General features: G+C 42.5%; 1 protein-coding gene across 5 annotated transcripts in view; it reads left to right on the plus strand.

The window, feature by feature from the left end:
• Nucleotides 1-17,227, plus strand: part of clec16a (C-type lectin domain containing 16A) — a 69,193-nt gene that overhangs the window by 32,564 nt on the left and 19,402 nt on the right. For 4 of the 5 annotated variants that reach the window (XM_062964553.1, XM_062964552.1, XM_062964551.1 and 1 more), the window contains 3 exons: nucleotides 2,964-3,115; nucleotides 4,030-4,234; nucleotides 6,051-6,218. In XM_062964553.1, coding sequence (XP_062820623.1) covers nucleotides 2,964-3,115; nucleotides 4,030-4,234; nucleotides 6,051-6,218 — 525 coding nt within the window. Of the gene's footprint in view, nucleotides 1-2,963; nucleotides 3,116-4,029; nucleotides 4,235-6,050; nucleotides 6,219-7,732; nucleotides 8,055-17,227 lie in introns of those variants that run through there. The other variant, XM_062964554.1, reaches the window with a different exon arrangement.

Here is a 17,227-nt window from a genome sequence, read left to right on the forward strand (position 1 = left end):
ACACAAACGTTCCCGTTACTCCCTGCACCTCCCACGTTACTGCTGAGGTTTCCTGGTTAACCACCCCAGTCTCCAGCAGTCTCCCATCTGCTCCCTCCACCCACACGTCGCATGCTTTGCGCACTCTAGGAATGCCATGCTTCTTAGCAAACTCAATATCTACATAGGAGACCGTAGCTCCTGAGTCCAGCAGTGCCAGAGTAGAAACAAGTTCCCTTCCCCCAACAGATAATGTAATGGGTACGAAAACATGCTTCCTCCCCTCAGTTGACTGCTTGAGGAGCCCTAGTGCGTTGGACTCACGTCGCACTAGGGCTGGCCTTTTCCCGAAAGCTGGGAAGGTTTCACATTACAATTTTTGGCAAAATGCCCAGCATTCCCACAGTACAAACACAAGCCCAGCTGCCTCCTACGGCTCTTTTCCTCTGTAGACAGCTTTTTAAAGACCCCAAGCTCCATGGGCTCTTCCCCCATCACCACAGGTGCCCTGGTTACATGCATGGGTGGCGCACACATTGCTTTTGAGTGTTTACGAGCCTCGAACCTTGCGTCTAAACGCAGCACCTTAGCTACTAAGGCGTCCCAGCTTTCAGCCGGCTCCAAGCGTGCTAATTCATCCTGGAGCATATCACTTAACCCGGCAGTAAATAAAAGCATGAATGCATTTTCCCCCCAATCCAGCTGGTGGCGATACAGGTTAAACTTATTTAAGTAATCCAAAACAGTCCCCTTTCCCTGTTTCAACCGATACAGGGCCCACCCAGCGTTCTCCGTGCGGAGAGGATCCCCAAAAGTATCAGTTAACAACTTTTTGAAATTATTCAAATTGTCCTTGACTGGGTCATTTCCCAAAATTAAATTAGTGGCCCATTGTCCTGCGGAACCGGTCAACAAACTCAAAATAAAAGCCACCTTACTAGTGTCAGTAGGAAAAGCATGAGCACTGAGCTGAGAAAAATAAAGCTCCACTTGTGCCAAAAAGGTTGGCAACTTGCACCTGGTTCCGTCAAAGCGTTCAGGAGTCAAAACATGTCCTTTCACAGCAAAAGCTGTTTGGCTTACGGTAAAGGCCGTTTGCAATTGGTCTACTTTGGCTCTTAACTCATCCATCGTCTTCCTGACGGGTTTATTGCTGCAATAAACTTTTTATGGCGTCGGGCAATCTGTCAAGGACAGAACGCCACAAGATTCAAAGTAACAGAGTTTATTAGATTACAGAACTCAAAAATGCCCGTAAAAACACAAGGGCCAGGCAGTTTTTGCCTTTATGAGCAAAAAGGGACAAAAGTAAATGTTCAAAAGATAAACCGGATTAAACCGGAGTTTAATCCGGGTAAAAACAAACTGCTTGCTTCAGCCTAGGTATTAACAGAACGAAAGCCAAGGAACAAAAGATACAAAGAATGCAACTAATTGGCAGCAGATTCCTCTCTGCTGCCAGCACTGTGCTTAGAGTAACTTGCGTCGCTCCCACACACACACAGTAGACAGGATCTCCAACACGAGCAATTCAGCCAAGGATTGTAGAAGTAGAGTAGACCAGTTCCGTTCCGTAGATCAAAGCCAGAAGCAGACGTTTGTAGTTTTTCCAAGTCCAAGAAGGGGGGAAGACAAGCCGTGGTCAGTTCAGTCCGGGTTCTCAAAGCAGGAGATGGCGTCCGTCAGAAAGACGACGGAAGGTCAAGCTAATAAGAGTAAGCACAGGTTTGCACAAACAAATGCCCACACAATCCCTCCCGCCGTCTGACCCTGGATTTCAATCAACTTACGTCACAGCACAGGAAAGCACACAAGTCTTCAGGGAAGCGTCCCACACACACACGGATCCCAAGCGTTTGCCCAGATTACCTTGCCCGACGCAATTTGCAATTGCTCCCAAGCCCCATTTTATGCCAGTTACAAATCTTCATCACTGTCAGCTGTCCTCCTTAACCCGGGCGTTTCCTCATCACTTTCCTCGTCAGAGCTGGAACACCTCTGACTACGCCCAACAGCATCTCCAGCTGTGGATCCCGTCCCATCCCTCCAGCTAAGCCATGGGTCTAATCCTGAAGGTCCCCATTCATCTTCTGCCCCATCATGGCCAGTGGCCCCCAAATCCTCCCTTACCCGAGTCCAATCCATCTCATCCTCCTCTGAGCTAACCAGCCCCTCCTCCATTCTCTCCGTAAACCCTTCGAAAGATTCTTCGTCAGATGGTGCTGCAAATATGTCTCGCAGTCTTTTTCTCTCTCGCTCCTCGAGAGTATCTGACTCCCGAGGAGTCTTACGCCCACGTCTGTCAGTAACAGAGCCATGAGGCTCAATCATAACACCTTCAGTGCCTTATGGCAGAGACAAGGAAACCATTCCAACCCCAAAATGTCTCTAGTCCCTATTTAGCAGCATGTTTTGAATGCATTTCCTCGCCAAGAACTTTGGGTGGCTTGTACTGACCCTGTTTACATCAGATGGGATCTGGTGCCTTTGGGTCTTTTAGACCTTTCATACACGTCACATTAGAAGGATTAAAGGCTGCATGGGGGAGAGAGAAGCATCAGATGATGGTAATAATTATTATTTTATTTTTTTATCCTCCTCTAGTTGTGTCTCAATGTGGGGTACAATACAATTAAAATACCGAGATGAAACATGAGACAATTTAAATACATACACTATTGACTCCAAACTTTTTTGACTCAGTTGCTTCACCAAAATTAGGATGTGCATTAAATCCGCGTCATACAGTAATCTTAATGCTGAGCCAAAACCAAAGACGAAGCTGCTGCAAGAGCTCCTCTTTGAGGGACCTCATCTCTCATTTACTGTAGGATCCTGGGATTTGTTGTTTAGCAGAGAAGGCTTAAGACCTTGCAAAATTACATCCCAATGGCACCATAGCATTGACCCAAGGCAACTATAGGATTCTATGATCTGTGAAAGCTCCTCTCAATCCGTCTTTTCCTCCTGTCTTTCCTTTCCAGACAACAGCGACTTAATTGCCTGCACAGTAATCACCAAAGACGGGGGTCCGGCCCAGAGGTTCCTGGCGGTGGATATCTACCAGATGAGTCTGGTGGAGCCAGACGTGGCCCGATTAGGATGGGGAGTGGTCAAGTTCGCTGGCCTTCTCCAGGTAAGCATTAAGGGAGCAAAGCCATGTCTATGGGCTGTTCCCAAGTTACAAAAATCTACCCTTGGAAGAAAAATTGATTCCTGAAAGAGTTATTATCATGCGGGAAAGGGGTCTCCATTGAAGATTTATATCCAATCCTTGTTTCCACAAAAAGCCACATTTTCCAAAATCCAATTCTCACAGGGACAGAAAGTGCAGTGAAATCTTCAGAACAGGGGCACAGACAGCAAAGGAAACACCACAGGGGTGTTCACCTTTCCCTATGTGATCCAAAACTAAACAATATATAGATTTGGCTGAAGTTACATCTTAAAAAAAGGAGCCCCGGTGGCGAAGTGTGTTAAAGCGCTGAGCTGCTGAACTTGCAGACCGAAAGGTCCCAGGATCAAATCCCGGGAGCGGAGTGAGCGCCCACTGTTAGCTCCGGCTTCTGGCAATCTAGCAGTTCGAAAACATGCAAATGTGAGTAGATCAATAGGTACCACTCCGGCAGGAAGGTAACGGCGCTCCATGCAGTCATGCCAGTGGCCACATGACCTTGGAGGCTCTTCAGCTTAGAAATGGAGATAGGCACCAACTCCCAGCGTCAGACACGACTGGACTTAACGTCAGGGGAAACCTTTACCTTTACACCTTAAAAAGTACTTAAGAACAAACCTACAGAACCGAGGCATGCATTACATTTGATGGCGCATGAGACTCGAGTCAATATGGGTACTCATGATGGATATGCAAATATTCCAGCATTCAAAACAAAATCTGATCCCGGCCATTTCAGATAAGGGATTCGAAACCTAGGCCTTTTGGATAAGGGATGTTCAACCAGTGATGATGGTAAACATGATGCAGAACCAGAGCTGCCCTAAAGCATTGCTGAATCTCTCTTTTCTCCATCCCTCTCCCTTTCTCTACAGGACATGCAAGTGACTGGAGTGGAGGATGACAGCCGGGCCCTGAACATCGTCATCCACAAACCGGCCTCCAGCCCTCACTCCAAGCCCTTCCCCATCCTCCAAGCCACTTTCATCTTCTCGGACCACATCCGCTGCATCATTGCCAAGCAGCGCCTGGCCAAGGGCCGCATCCAGGCCCGGCGCATGAAGATGCAGAGGATTGCAGGTAAGGGGAACCACTTCCTTTCTCACCGGGCTTGCGTCACCCATCGACAGATGGCTCTGGCGTCAAAAGAACACAGTGCAGGCTGTAAACAGGAAGTGGATGGTGCAGTAAGCATCTTTAAAGAAGCTATGGCAACTCCTCTGTTTATGTGCACAACTCTGTGTGTGTATCTGCGAAACATCCCAGGAAAGTATTTCCCGAAGGAGCTGTGGCTTTCCGTCCGTGACGCATCCCTTGTGGCTGAGTCGCCTGCATTGCCTACTGATATATTGCCATTTCCAAGGAATGTTCCTCACTTGAGGGTTTCCTTCCAAACAGACTCCATTCTGTGCCTCCAGCTGGCTTTGTGGCTTCCTGAAACACTTGACAATCGGATGCAAAAGACACCGAAAGCTGTCTTCTTTCCCAGCTAGCTTTCAAAGTGGCCACTTTTTCCTGCAGATGTTTCCCTCCCTCACCTTGACATGAGTTGAGCTATGGCTTTTATGCTTAGCCACTTCAGGTCTCTTTTTAAAGAGAGAAAATGGGATAGAAAGAATAACAATAACAACAAAGATAATAACAATATATAACTTATTGTTATTGATTTCTTGTTATTGTTTTGTTTGGAAATGGTTATGTAGCCAAGCCCTCAAAGGTATTTCCTTTAATGCAGCGTGCAATCCTGTGCAATCCTCTTGGTGTAGAAAAGCTGCAGCAAAGGAGGTTTGAGAGGACATCATTTTTGCAAGACCTATTTTATTTAATTATGGTTATCATCACCATCCTCCTTAAAACACCTCTTTAAAAGTCTCTTTACCAAGGAGAGACTCTGATGTTTATATATACCAAGGGAATGTACATATCCAGTAAAGCAAGGGTTGGAGCAACCTATAGAGGTTTTTTTAAATACTTTTTTATTAAGATTTCTTTTATAATACAGTAATAATATAATAGTAATAAAGAAGAAAAAGGAAAAGGAATAAAGAAAAGAGAAAAAGAAAGATTAATATATAGATATGAAAAAAGGGACATAAATAGAACAGATTTAAAACTACACAATTGCTATGTGTATTACCTACACTAAATTGTATATATTCTGAAAAAAATGAATTAAAATTTTGTTATTATTGTTATAGTTACTTAATTGCAGTATATAGAAGAATATATATATATATATATATATATATATATATATATATATATATGGCGCATAGGTGAAGAAGAAATTGAAATATAAACATAGGTTAAAATTTTCAGGATAGAGAAACAATGTTACATAGAAAAATGATTGGTTGTTTTGACTTCCTGGTATCTTTCAGAAGTCTGTTCTATTTTTCTGTTCTATTCTTGTTTCTTTTCTCCCTTTCTTCTTTCTTCCCCTTTGTTTTTGTACATAGTTTTGTTTTTACGAATAGTTCTTATCATATCAATATTTTTTTATTCTTTAACATGAGAATGTACATATCCAGTAAAGCAAGGGTTGGAGCAACCTATAGAGGTTGTTAGACTAAGAGTCCCAGGAGTGACAATGGGGAGGAATGCTGGGAACTGGAATCAACAGTATTTGGGGGATTGATTTCCCTCAAGTATACACTGCCTTCTCTGGAAGTTTTTGAACTGAGGCTGGATGGCTGTCTGTCAGGAGGGCTTTGATTGTGCCTTCCTGCCTAATTGAAGGGGTTGGATTGGATGCCCTTTGTAGACCTCTTTTAGGGGTAGCATTTTCCATGCAACGCACCTGTGGACTACACTACAGGTGACACACTACTATGTGGCGACACAGAGTTTTGGAAAGCTCTGTCATAGAGTAAAAATGCTTTTCCCTTGAACTCAGCTCTCCTCGACCTCCCGGTCCAGCCGGCCAATGAAGTGATGGGCTTTGGCCACGGCTCCACTTCGGCTGCCCAGCACCTACCCTTCCGCTTCTATGACCAAGCCAGGCGAGGTGCCTGTGACCAGGCCGTCCAGCGCTCCGTCTTCACTTCGGTGGACAAGGTCCCAGGTAAGGACCCTCTTCTCCACTCCTTCTGTCCCCAGTTGTTCTCTCTATATCCTAGTGTTCTTGATTCCCAAAAAAGAGCTGTGTTGGCCGTGTGACAAAATACAAGTCAAAGCCCACAAAACAATGTTGGGCAAAGCAAAATGCTCAGAATCTATTTGTTGGTGTTGTTTTTTTGGGGGGGGGGGATTTTGTATTTTATTATGAGAGAAAGAGAGGAAGGAAAAGAAGAGCCATGCAAAACAAATGCAATGCTGGGTATATACACTAGTACAGTGATGGCCAACCTATGACACTCATGTCAACACTGACACGCCTAACCATTTTTGCTGACACGCTGCCGCATGCAGATTGATTGGATGACTGTGTCTTTTGTGGCCAAATTTGGTGTGATTTGGTCCAGTGGTTTTATTGTTTACTCCATGGGAATTATGCACATTATATATAATCTCATTCTATTATTATTCTATTATTGTAGTATATTATCATATTATTACTATTATATTATTATATTATTCATTATTCATGACTACATTGAAACTAGAATAGAGAGAAATCAGCGTGGAAACTGCAAGAGGTACCATAGATTGTTGTACATGGAAATAGTGGTAATAAATAGTTTTTGATTTATTAAATAGTTATATATTACAATTATACATTTTTGTTATTTAAACTATGCATATTGTGAAATTATGGGTTTTTTTTTCCGAAGTGACACACCACCCAAGTCAAGCTAGGTTTTTTGGTGAATTTTGACACACAAAGCGCAAAAGGTTGCCCATCATTGCACTAGTATGTGCTATTCTGCAGAACAGATAACATGCCTCTTGAGCTATAAACCAGTTTCTTGTTGTTTTTCCCTGTCTCTATTCCTTCTCTGGTCAAAGGAGTTGTCCTTTTCGGGTTCTTCTTATCCTTGAAGCCGCAGAAGTCGCACTTTCCTCCTCCTTTAGCCGCCTTCGGGTTCAGATCCGTCTCATTTCAGAGCTTTGTGACTATTTATATGGGCTGTTTGCACTATTCTTAACCCAGGATATCAGGCTCTTGATATCTCAGCCTTTAACTGTGACCTTCTAATGTTCTCTCGCAGAGTGTTAAGGAGAGTGGACTAATTTAAGACAGATCAGTACTGAAACAGAAGAGTGCTTAAATCAGATTCCTGTTATAAATTTCACCCTGTATTTCTTCCAACTGCAGTTTAGAGAATGAGGTTGTACTGGAAGCCCCTTGGGGTCTCTTCCAACTCTAGGATTCAAGGATATATTTGTCATAGATCTCCCAATCATTATATGTCTCTCGCTATCATATCTATGGCTGGATGGCTATCTGTCAGGAGGGATCGGGTGGTACCTTCCTGCCTGGAAGGAAGGGGGTTGGACTGGATGGCCTTAAAGGGCTCCTTCCAACTCAAGGAGTCTTATCCCACCTCACTAGAGGGGTTTGGTGCTGGAAGGGATATAAGCCCTGCCCAAATCCCCGACCCGGTTCCTGACCTGAGCCCCTCTCTTTTGCATCAGGGGCCCCAAGGAAGAAGCCTCTGAAGGGGGACCCTGCCCAGCACCGCCAGCGACCCTTCTCCCGGACCAGATAAGGCCCCCGGACGGAGGAGGATGCGGCCAGAACCCTCGAGAAATGAATCAATAGTCGGGCTTATGGCCAACCTTGAAAAAAAAAAACAGAGAGAAAAAAGACTTAAACCTGATGCATAAAATAGTTGTAACCGTTCAAAGAAAAGAAAGAGCCTATCGAGCCTTTATTGAATGGTTTTGGGGGGAGATAACGTAATCATTGGGTAATACGAAGGGAAGAAAGCTCCAGATAAAGACCCATTGCTGCTGATGCGGGAATTATTATTATCTATATATATAAAAGGGTAATGAAATTTCGGCCTAGGACAAAACAACAAAACTACACATCCCAGAAACACTCAACTTGGCAGCACAACCCCCCATCCATGCCTCTACGTTCATATAACAAAAAGAAAACTAAAGTCCTAATTACAGTGAGAGAAATAATTGTTTTTATCCAATCACTGCCAGTTAGAAGGCTAAGCTCCGCCCACTTGGTCTCCTAGCAACTCACTCAGCCCAGGGGACAGGCAGAGTTAGGCCTCACTTAGGCCTCTTCCGCACTGCCTATAAAATACAGATTATCAGATTTTAACTGGATTATATGGCACTGTAGACTCAAGGCCCTTCCACACAGCTATATAACCCATTTATAATGGACTTAATGTAAGGTAAAACCTTTACACTTTACCTTAACTACCACCAATTCCTCAATACTTTATTTTCCATACCACCATATTTTGCCACAGCAACGCGTGGCCGGGCACAGCTAGTTATTTATACCCTGCTTTATCCCTCTACAAGGAAACTCAAAGCGGCTATTATCCCTTGGAGGGTTTTTGGTTTTTGGGGTTTTTTTCCGTGTCAGGAGCAACTGGAGTTGCTTCTGGAGTGAGAGAATTGGCCGTCTGCAAGGACGTTGCCCAGGGGACGCCCAGATGTTTTTGATGTTTTGTGGGAGGCTTCTCTCATGTCCCCGCATGGAGCTGGAGCGGATAGAGGGAGCTCATCCGCGCTCTCCCCGGGTGGGATTCGAACCTGGCAGCTTTCAGGTCAGCAACCCAACCTTCAAGTCACGAGGCTTTTATCCCCTAGGCCACCCGAGGCTCCTCCTTGGAGGTCAGGACCATCCGTATCTCCCATGCAGTTGGTGCCCAAATCCCCCATTAAGCATTAGATTAAGCATTATCCTGAGCTCGGCTTTTCAGCCCTTTTCCCCTTTTAATGAAGGTGCTATGTTCAAGAAAAATGCAGAACACAGAGATGTTTGACATATATTAACTGACCAAAGCAACAGGACTATCTAATATCCGCCCAAAACAACCGCTTTCCACTCTATCAGATCCTTTATGTGATCCTTTAAAGCCATAATGTGGGTCTCACATTTGTCCCGAAAGCAACATTGCTTTTGAGACCTTTCATTATGAATGAGCAATTTGAGGGAAGTGAGGAGGTCGAATTCCCTGATGTTAACATTTCTGTTGGGAAATCGTCTGGGGTTAAAGGGTCCTTCAGAGGGAATTCTGGGGTCACCTCCATCTTCTGTATCCCCAAAATGGGGAAGTATTGCTCCTGGGCGAGGTCAACTGTCCTAAGTCTTTGACCTCAAAGAGAAGAAAGGCCATCTGTCCAAGTCTTTGACCTCAAAGAAAAGGATCCTTTCCAAACGGCAACTGGACAAGAATACTCACACTTGCCCTTTAATCGTCCCCCCATCCCAAAAGAAGACCCCACAAGGTCCAGACGGGAGGGCATGTCCACTGCATTAGAGGGAATATTCCTTGAAAACAGTGGTTCCATGGAATGCTAGAGTTGGAAGAGACCCCAAAGGCCATCCAGTCCAACCCCATTTTGCCATAAAGGAAAACACCATCCGATCCCTCCCAATAGATAGCCATCCAGCCATAGATTTGTTTGAGAGACTGATGATAATAATAATAATAATAATAATAATAATAATAATAATAATAATAATAATAATAATAAAAACTTTATTTATACCCCGCCACCATCTCCCCAGCGGGGACTTGGGGCGGCTTACATGGGGCCATGCCCAGAACAATACAATATAACAGAATATAAATAGAACAACAAGTCATAACACATTGAACAATACAATAAAAGATAATATATACTACATTACGCAAAATCAGAAAAACAATAAAACAAGGGAGGGCCACATGAACACTAAGTTAAAACTCGGGGTGAGAAAAGAAATAAGAGTAAAATAACAATTGATAACAATTTGGAGATATCTATGATGGGTATATCCAGAGCCGGAAGGGGCCCAAAAGGCTATCTAGTCCAACCCCTTCCCATGTTTTTGCCCTGCCGTTCTACTGCTCCGGATCCATTGCGTTTCTTAGACCTAAGTTACCTAAGGCAAACCCTGGAAGGTAGGACAGCTGTACATTTCCATGTTGATCGATCGAAGCATAAAGGTTAATTCCAGTCAGCTCTGTGACTCAGAGGGCGATTCAGCGTTGGCTCATCACACAGACTTTTCCTGTCCAATTCTGCATTGTCACTTCATTGAGACATTAGTTGTGAGTCAGGGCAAAGCCTATCCCACCCCTACTTTATTTTTCTTTGACTAATTTTTATTCAGAAAAGAAAACAAATATTTAAGAAATACAAAGAAAAACGGCTTTCATCATGCTAAAATAACCTCAGGTTCCTTGTTGCTCTACTCCCTTTATAAAAATAATATATTAATATAATATAATATAAATATATCAACTGCCTTGAGTCCTCAAGAGGAGAAATGTGGCGTAGAAATAAAATCATCATCATCATTATTATTATTATTATTATTATTATTATTATTATTATTAGTATGACACAGTAAACAAGATAGATATGCTGGATTTCGTATCACAAAATCACAAGTCGAACACTTCCCAATGTCTAGGACTGTGTGATGTATTATTATTGTTGTTATTATTATTATTATTATTATTATTATTATGACACAGCAAACAAGATAGATATGCTGGATTTCGTATCACAAAATCACAAGTCGAACACTTCCCAATGTCTAGGACTGTGTGATTTATTATTATTATTATTATTATTATTATTATTATTATTATTATTATTATTATTGTATGACACAGCAAACAAGATAGATATGCTGGATTTCGTTTCACAAAATCACAAGTCGAACACTTCCCAAGTGTCTAGGACTGTGTGATGTATTTTCGATGATGCACGCAGATCCCAGCAGGGTGGCCTTTTGCAGTTGGCAGATTGTAATTTTGTCAATATCTATTGTTTCCAAATGCCGGCTGAGATCTTTTGACATGGCACCCAGTGTGCCCATCACCACCGGGACCACCTACACTGGTTTCCGCCAGAGTCTTTGAAGTTCAATCTTGAGGTCCTGATAGCAACGGAGTTTTTCCTGTTGTTTTTCGTCAATGCGACTCACCTGGGATGGCAACATCAATGATCCAAACCTTTTTCTTTTCCACAACTGTGATGTGTGGTGTGTTGTGTTCCAGAACTTTGTCAGTCTGGATTCGGAAGTCCCACAGTATCTTTGCATGTTCATTTTCCAATACTTTTGCAGTTTGTGATCCCACCAGTTCTTTACTGCTGGGAGGTGGTACTTGAAGCATAAGTTCTAATGAATCATTTGGGTCACATAGTTGTGCCTCTGTTATTATTATTATTATTATTATTCACATACAAATGGATTAAAAACATAATCAGAGCTTTTGAGGGCCCTTCCAACTCTATAGGAGTCTTTGATCCTGTGGCCCTGTTTCTCCCTGAATGTGCAAATGTTTCTGAGGCTGGGTGGCTATCTGTCAGGAGGGCTTTGATGGTACTTCCTGAAGGAGGTTGGACTGGATACCCTTTAGGGGGCCCTTCCAACTGCTCCAGAGGCACGTTTTCTGCTGTGAATGTCATTGCTGTCATTCATAAATCCAGTATTCACCCTCCAGGACTTTTGCTTCTGATTTTTGGACCAATGGCATCCCACTCTTTTCACCTGATTGTCACGCATTTGAAAGGATGTTTCTTTAAATACGTCTGTTACTCAGATCAGAATCATGACTGAGCAGGAGACTAGTCACGCTTCTTGCAAAGAAGGCCTGAGTCAGTGGCAAACACAGGTTCAGGGCTATGCAAATGCGGCATGCTTTCAAGAAATGCTTATCAGGCCTTGCCCAAGAGGAAATGTGGAGAAAGGTGAAATAAAATGAATGAATGCGATTTCCTGCTTCTTGGCAGGGGGTTGGACTGGATGGCCCATGAGGTCTCTTCCAACTCTACGATTCTATGATTCTAAAAGACCTGGTTTTGTTTTTAAAGGGACAAATCCCTTCCATCTCAAATTCAGGAATCGGATTTTGCAATTGGCAGGAAAAAATTATAAAATGTAAAGTGCATCTTCCACGTTTAAAAAATGGTGTCAGGTTGAGTACGTAAAAGTACCAGCATGTTGGATTTTTATTTTTCTAAATCCTCACTATGATTTCGTATTGGATCACCAGTGGGAAAGTAATCTATGGTGTTCCTGATTAACTACCAGATTTCCACTCACAGGTTAACCAGAATGGAAATCGATGGATGATGATGATGATAATGATAATAATAATTATTACTTATTATGACACAGCAAACAAGATAGATATGCTGGATTTCATATCACAAAATCACAAGTCGAACACTTCCCAAGTGTCTAGGACTATGTGATGTATTTTTGGATGATGTGCGCAGATCCCAGTAGGGTGGCCTTTTGCAGTTGGCAGATCGTGATTTTGTCAATGTCTATTGTTTCCAAATGCCGGCTGAGATCTTTTGGCACGGCACCCAATGTGCCCATCACCACCGGGACCACCTGCACTGGTTTCTGCCAGAGTCTTTGAAGTTCAATCTTGAGGTCCTGATAGCGGCTGAGTTTTTCCTGTTGTTTTTCGTCAATGTGACTGTCACCTGGGATGGCAACATCAATGATCCAAACCTTTTTCTTTTCCACAACTGTGATGTCTGGTGTGTTGTGTTCCAGAACTTTGTCAGTCTGGATTCAGAAGTCCCACAGTATCTTTGCATGTTCATTTTCCAATACTTTTGCAGGTTTGTGATCCCACCAGTTCTTTGCTGCTGGCAGGTGGTACTTATTTATTTATTTATTTCCATCATTTCTACCCCGCCCTTCTCACCCAAGGGGACTCAGGGCGGCTTACAAACTGGCAATTAATGCCGAAACACCATAATACAATAAAATAAAACATTAAAACAGTTAAAACAGTTATAATATACAATATACAATGTTTAAAACAGTGCAAAGTGCTTATACCATTCGTCCACCAGACCTTGTACAAAAGCCTCATTCCAGACCAAGTCGAAGCCAGTAAAAACTTATTCTTTAAACACTTGCACACATAGCCAGGTCTTCAGTTTCTTTCTGACTAAGTCACACTCTCTCAGCCTCAGAGGAAAGCAGCAGCATCCTCTCTTTGAACAAGTCTTGCCAAGCAACCCCTGTGATTGGATTGACATAAGTTAGGAATGGCTTGAAGGTACAATGACCTAATCTACTTGAGGCATAAGTTCCAATGAATCATTTGGGCCACATACCGTGTTTCCCTGAAAATAAGACAGTGTCTTATATTAATTTTTGCTCCCAAAGATGCACTAGGTCTTATTTTCAGGGGATGTCTTATTTTTCCATGAAGAAGAATTCACATTTATTGTTGAACAAAAATATGAACATTTGTTACTGTACAGTAGTTGTCATCACAAATCAGCATAACCAGACAAACTATGAATCCTACCAAGAATTTCTTATTGCTACCAATTTTTCTATGTACAACACTCTATGGTACGTACATTTACGGATTCTGCATGCTCTGGTGTTCTGTTCGTTGGGCATGCTTCCAAACAAAAACTTTGCTAGGTCTTACTTTCGGGGGAGGCCTTATATTTAGCAATTCAGCAAAACCTCTACTAGGTCTTATTTTCTGGGGATGTCTTATTTTCGGGGAAACAGGGTAGTTGTGCCTCTGTTTGTAGTCTGTCTGTGTGATTTTCTTACAGCAGCTGAGGATATGATCAATGGTTTCGTCAGTTTCCTTGCACAGTCTGCATTTTGGGTTATCAGCTGATTTTTCGATCTTGGCCTGAATGTCCTTTGTTCTGATGGCTTGCTCCTGAGCTTCAAGGATCAGGCCTTCTGTCTCCTTCTTCAGGGTCCCATTCGTGAGCCAGAGCCAGGTCTTCTCCTTATCATAATAATAATAATAATAATAATAATAATAATAATAATTATTATTATTATTATTATTATTATTATTATTATTATTATTATTATTATTATTATTATTATTTGTTTGACCAGTCATATGACCATTTCAAAGTGCAACATAAATAAAAACAAGGCAAAAAGGATGGGAGGATAGCAGCTGACCTTCTGTTTGCCGTCAAAATCTTATTTTCCTGATTCTTCTTTCAGGAAATGTGCTCTTTTCTTGATAGCTTTCAGAATAAAAAGGCTTACTCTGATTATGGTGGATCTTTCTTGCAAGAGGACTGTCAGAAGATCATTTCTGTTGGGGGACCTAAAATTAGACAATAATGGATGAAAATATCTGTGTCGAAGTTCAGCATATGCTGGGCAGTCAATCAAAAAATGTTCGATGTCTTCCACTATTTGATCTCCCCAGACACAGAATCTCTCATTTCTTGGGATGTTACAGTAGCGACCAGTTTACATCATAATACCGAGTTGTTCATGAATCGATGAATGAGATAGTATTGATTCTTGCCTCTTCCCTTTCTCTTTCTTTTTAGTTCTGAAACCTTTGGCCATTTTTATTATTATTACTATCAGCTTTCCAGTTCTGGCAGCAATGGGATCCCAGGGTTTTTTTTTGCTACCTTTGAAACCCATCTCTTAATCTTAATGCAGCCCTTTCCAGAAAGCCTTTTTGTTTCCTTTGAAATGCAAGCAGGGCTTGGAAATCCCCTTCGATCACCGCATCACGTGTCGCCTGCCATAAAACACACAAATCTATCATATTTGCAACTTCCTCAAACCGAGAGTAGCTTGCAGCTCTCCTATCTGGTTGCTCTTTTCATAGAATCAGAAAAAAATCCCTTTGCAGCTCAGTGCAACTGATTCAGACAAACTTCTGCTTGACTTCTTCCTCCTCGACTCACCAGCTTTCTTATAAATCATTTGGGAAAGTTCTTCATTTCTGGAATAAATCACTGGGTCAGTAAGGAAGCAGCCGGTTGCAATTTGATTCTGATTCCATCACTTCCCTGTTGCACGGTTTCAGAAAGTTTCTTACTTAATCCAATTTCCAAGTTCCAGGATTCCAAATCAAAATACACATTACATTAAAAAGATATCTGTCTATCTCACATTTATATATGAGAATGTATCTTATCTATCCATCTTTTGAGTCCCCTTCGAGCCGCCTTGAGTCTCCTTCGGGGTGAGGAAGGCGGGGTATAAATGGGGCAAATAAATAAATTTTGTCTGTATCATTCTGTCCATCCATCCATCTAATCTCTCACCCCCCCCCCAAAATCTTTCTGTCTATCTCTATCCTCAGCCTATCCATCCATTCTATCTGTCTGTCTATCCATCAGATAGATAGATAGATAGATAGATAGATAGATAGATAGATAGATAGATATTTACTAGCTGTGCCCAGCCACGCGTTGCTGTGGCAAAGTATGGTGGTATGGGATATAAAGTATTGAGGAATTGGTGGTAGTTAAGGTAAAGGGTAAAGGTTTTACGTTACATTAAGTCCATTATAAATGGGTTATATAGCTGTGTGGAAGGGCCTTGAGTCTACACTGCCATATAATCCAGTTAAAATTAGATAATCTGTATTTTATAGGCAGTGTGGAAGAGGCCTAAGTGAGGCCTAACTCTGCCTGTCCCCTGGGCTGAGTGGGTTGCTAGGAGACCAAGTGGGCGGAGCTTAGCCTTCTAACTGGCAGCAATTGGATAAAAACAATTATTCCTCTCCCTCTAATTAGGACTTTATTTTTCTTTTCTTTTTGTTGTATGAATGTAGAGGCATGGATGAGGGGTTGTGTTGCCAAGTTTAGTGTTTCTGGGATGTGTAGTTTTGTTGTTTTGTCCTAGGCCGAATTTTTTTTATCCTTTTATATATAGAGATTTATTTTATTTATTTACTATATTTGTACCCCGCCCTTCTCAACTCAGAGTGGCTTCACATATTGGCAGCAATTCGATGCCATTAAAAACATACAGTTGGTAAAAACACATTAAAACAAGAGTTAAAACAAATAACAACAATTATTTAAAAAAATCATCCAAAGTCGTAGTCCAGGGCCATCCCAAATTATCATTGCATGAATTCATTGTTCATCTATTGCACTGCACTTATTCTCCAAAGGCTTGGTCCCATAGCCATGCTTTAACTTTCTTCCTGAAGGCTAAAATGGAAGGGGCTGATCGAATGTTGCTGTGGTGGGAGTTCCATAGCCAAGGGGCCACCACTGAGAAGGCTTGTTTCTTGTCCCCACGCCTGTGACAGAAGTGGGACCGAGAGCAGGGCCTCCCCAGAACATTTTAATCTCCGTGGTGGTTCATAGGGGGAAATTCATTCGGAGTCCAGGTGTTAGCCTGTCAGACTACACAGAGAAGCCATTGAACTCCACAAGCATGTGCGACAATTTCAACAGAAAGGAGGAAACCATGAAAATGAACAATATCTGGCTACCAGTATTAAAAAAAACCTTTAAAGTTAGGACAGTAAGTAAAGAGGTAAAGGTAAAGATTTCCCTTGATGTTAAGTCCAGTCATGTCCGACTCTGGGGATTGGTGCTCATCTCCATTTCTAAGCCAAAGAGCCGGCGTTGTCCGTAGACACCTCCAAGGTCATGTGGCCGGCATGACTGCATGGAGCGCCGTTACCTTCCCGCCGGAGCGGTACCTATTGATCTACTCACACTCTGTGGGTTGGTGCTCATCTCCATTTCTAAGCCAAAGAGCCAGCGTTGTCCATAGACACCTCCAAGGTCATGTGGCCGGCATGACTGCATGGAGCGCCGTTACCTTCCCGCCGGAGCGGTACCTATTGATCTACTCACATTGGCATGTTTTCGAACTACTAGATTTGAACCTGGGACCTTTCAGTCTGCAAGTTCAGCAGCTCAGTGCTTTAACACACTTCGCCACCGGGGCTCCTGTAAAGAGCAACACTCAAAAAACAGAGGAATTCCAGACATGAATCAATCAGGGTCAGCTAACACCTCCCAACAAAGGATTTGAAGCTGCAAGGCCATTCGGTGCTAATCAAGGTGATTAATTGCAACATTCCCATTTGCCTCAAACAAACAGGAGTTCTTTCTCCCACCCTAGACATTCCACATATATAAACACCACTTGCCTACCGTGTTTCCCCGAAAATATGACAGTGTCTTATATTAATTTTTGCTCCTAAAGAT

Source organism: Anolis carolinensis, unplaced genomic scaffold (genome assembly GCF_035594765.1).
Source record: "Anolis carolinensis isolate JA03-04 unplaced genomic scaffold, rAnoCar3.1.pri scaffold_13, whole genome shotgun sequence".
Lineage (NCBI taxonomy): Eukaryota > Metazoa > Chordata > Lepidosauria > Squamata > Dactyloidae > Anolis > Anolis carolinensis.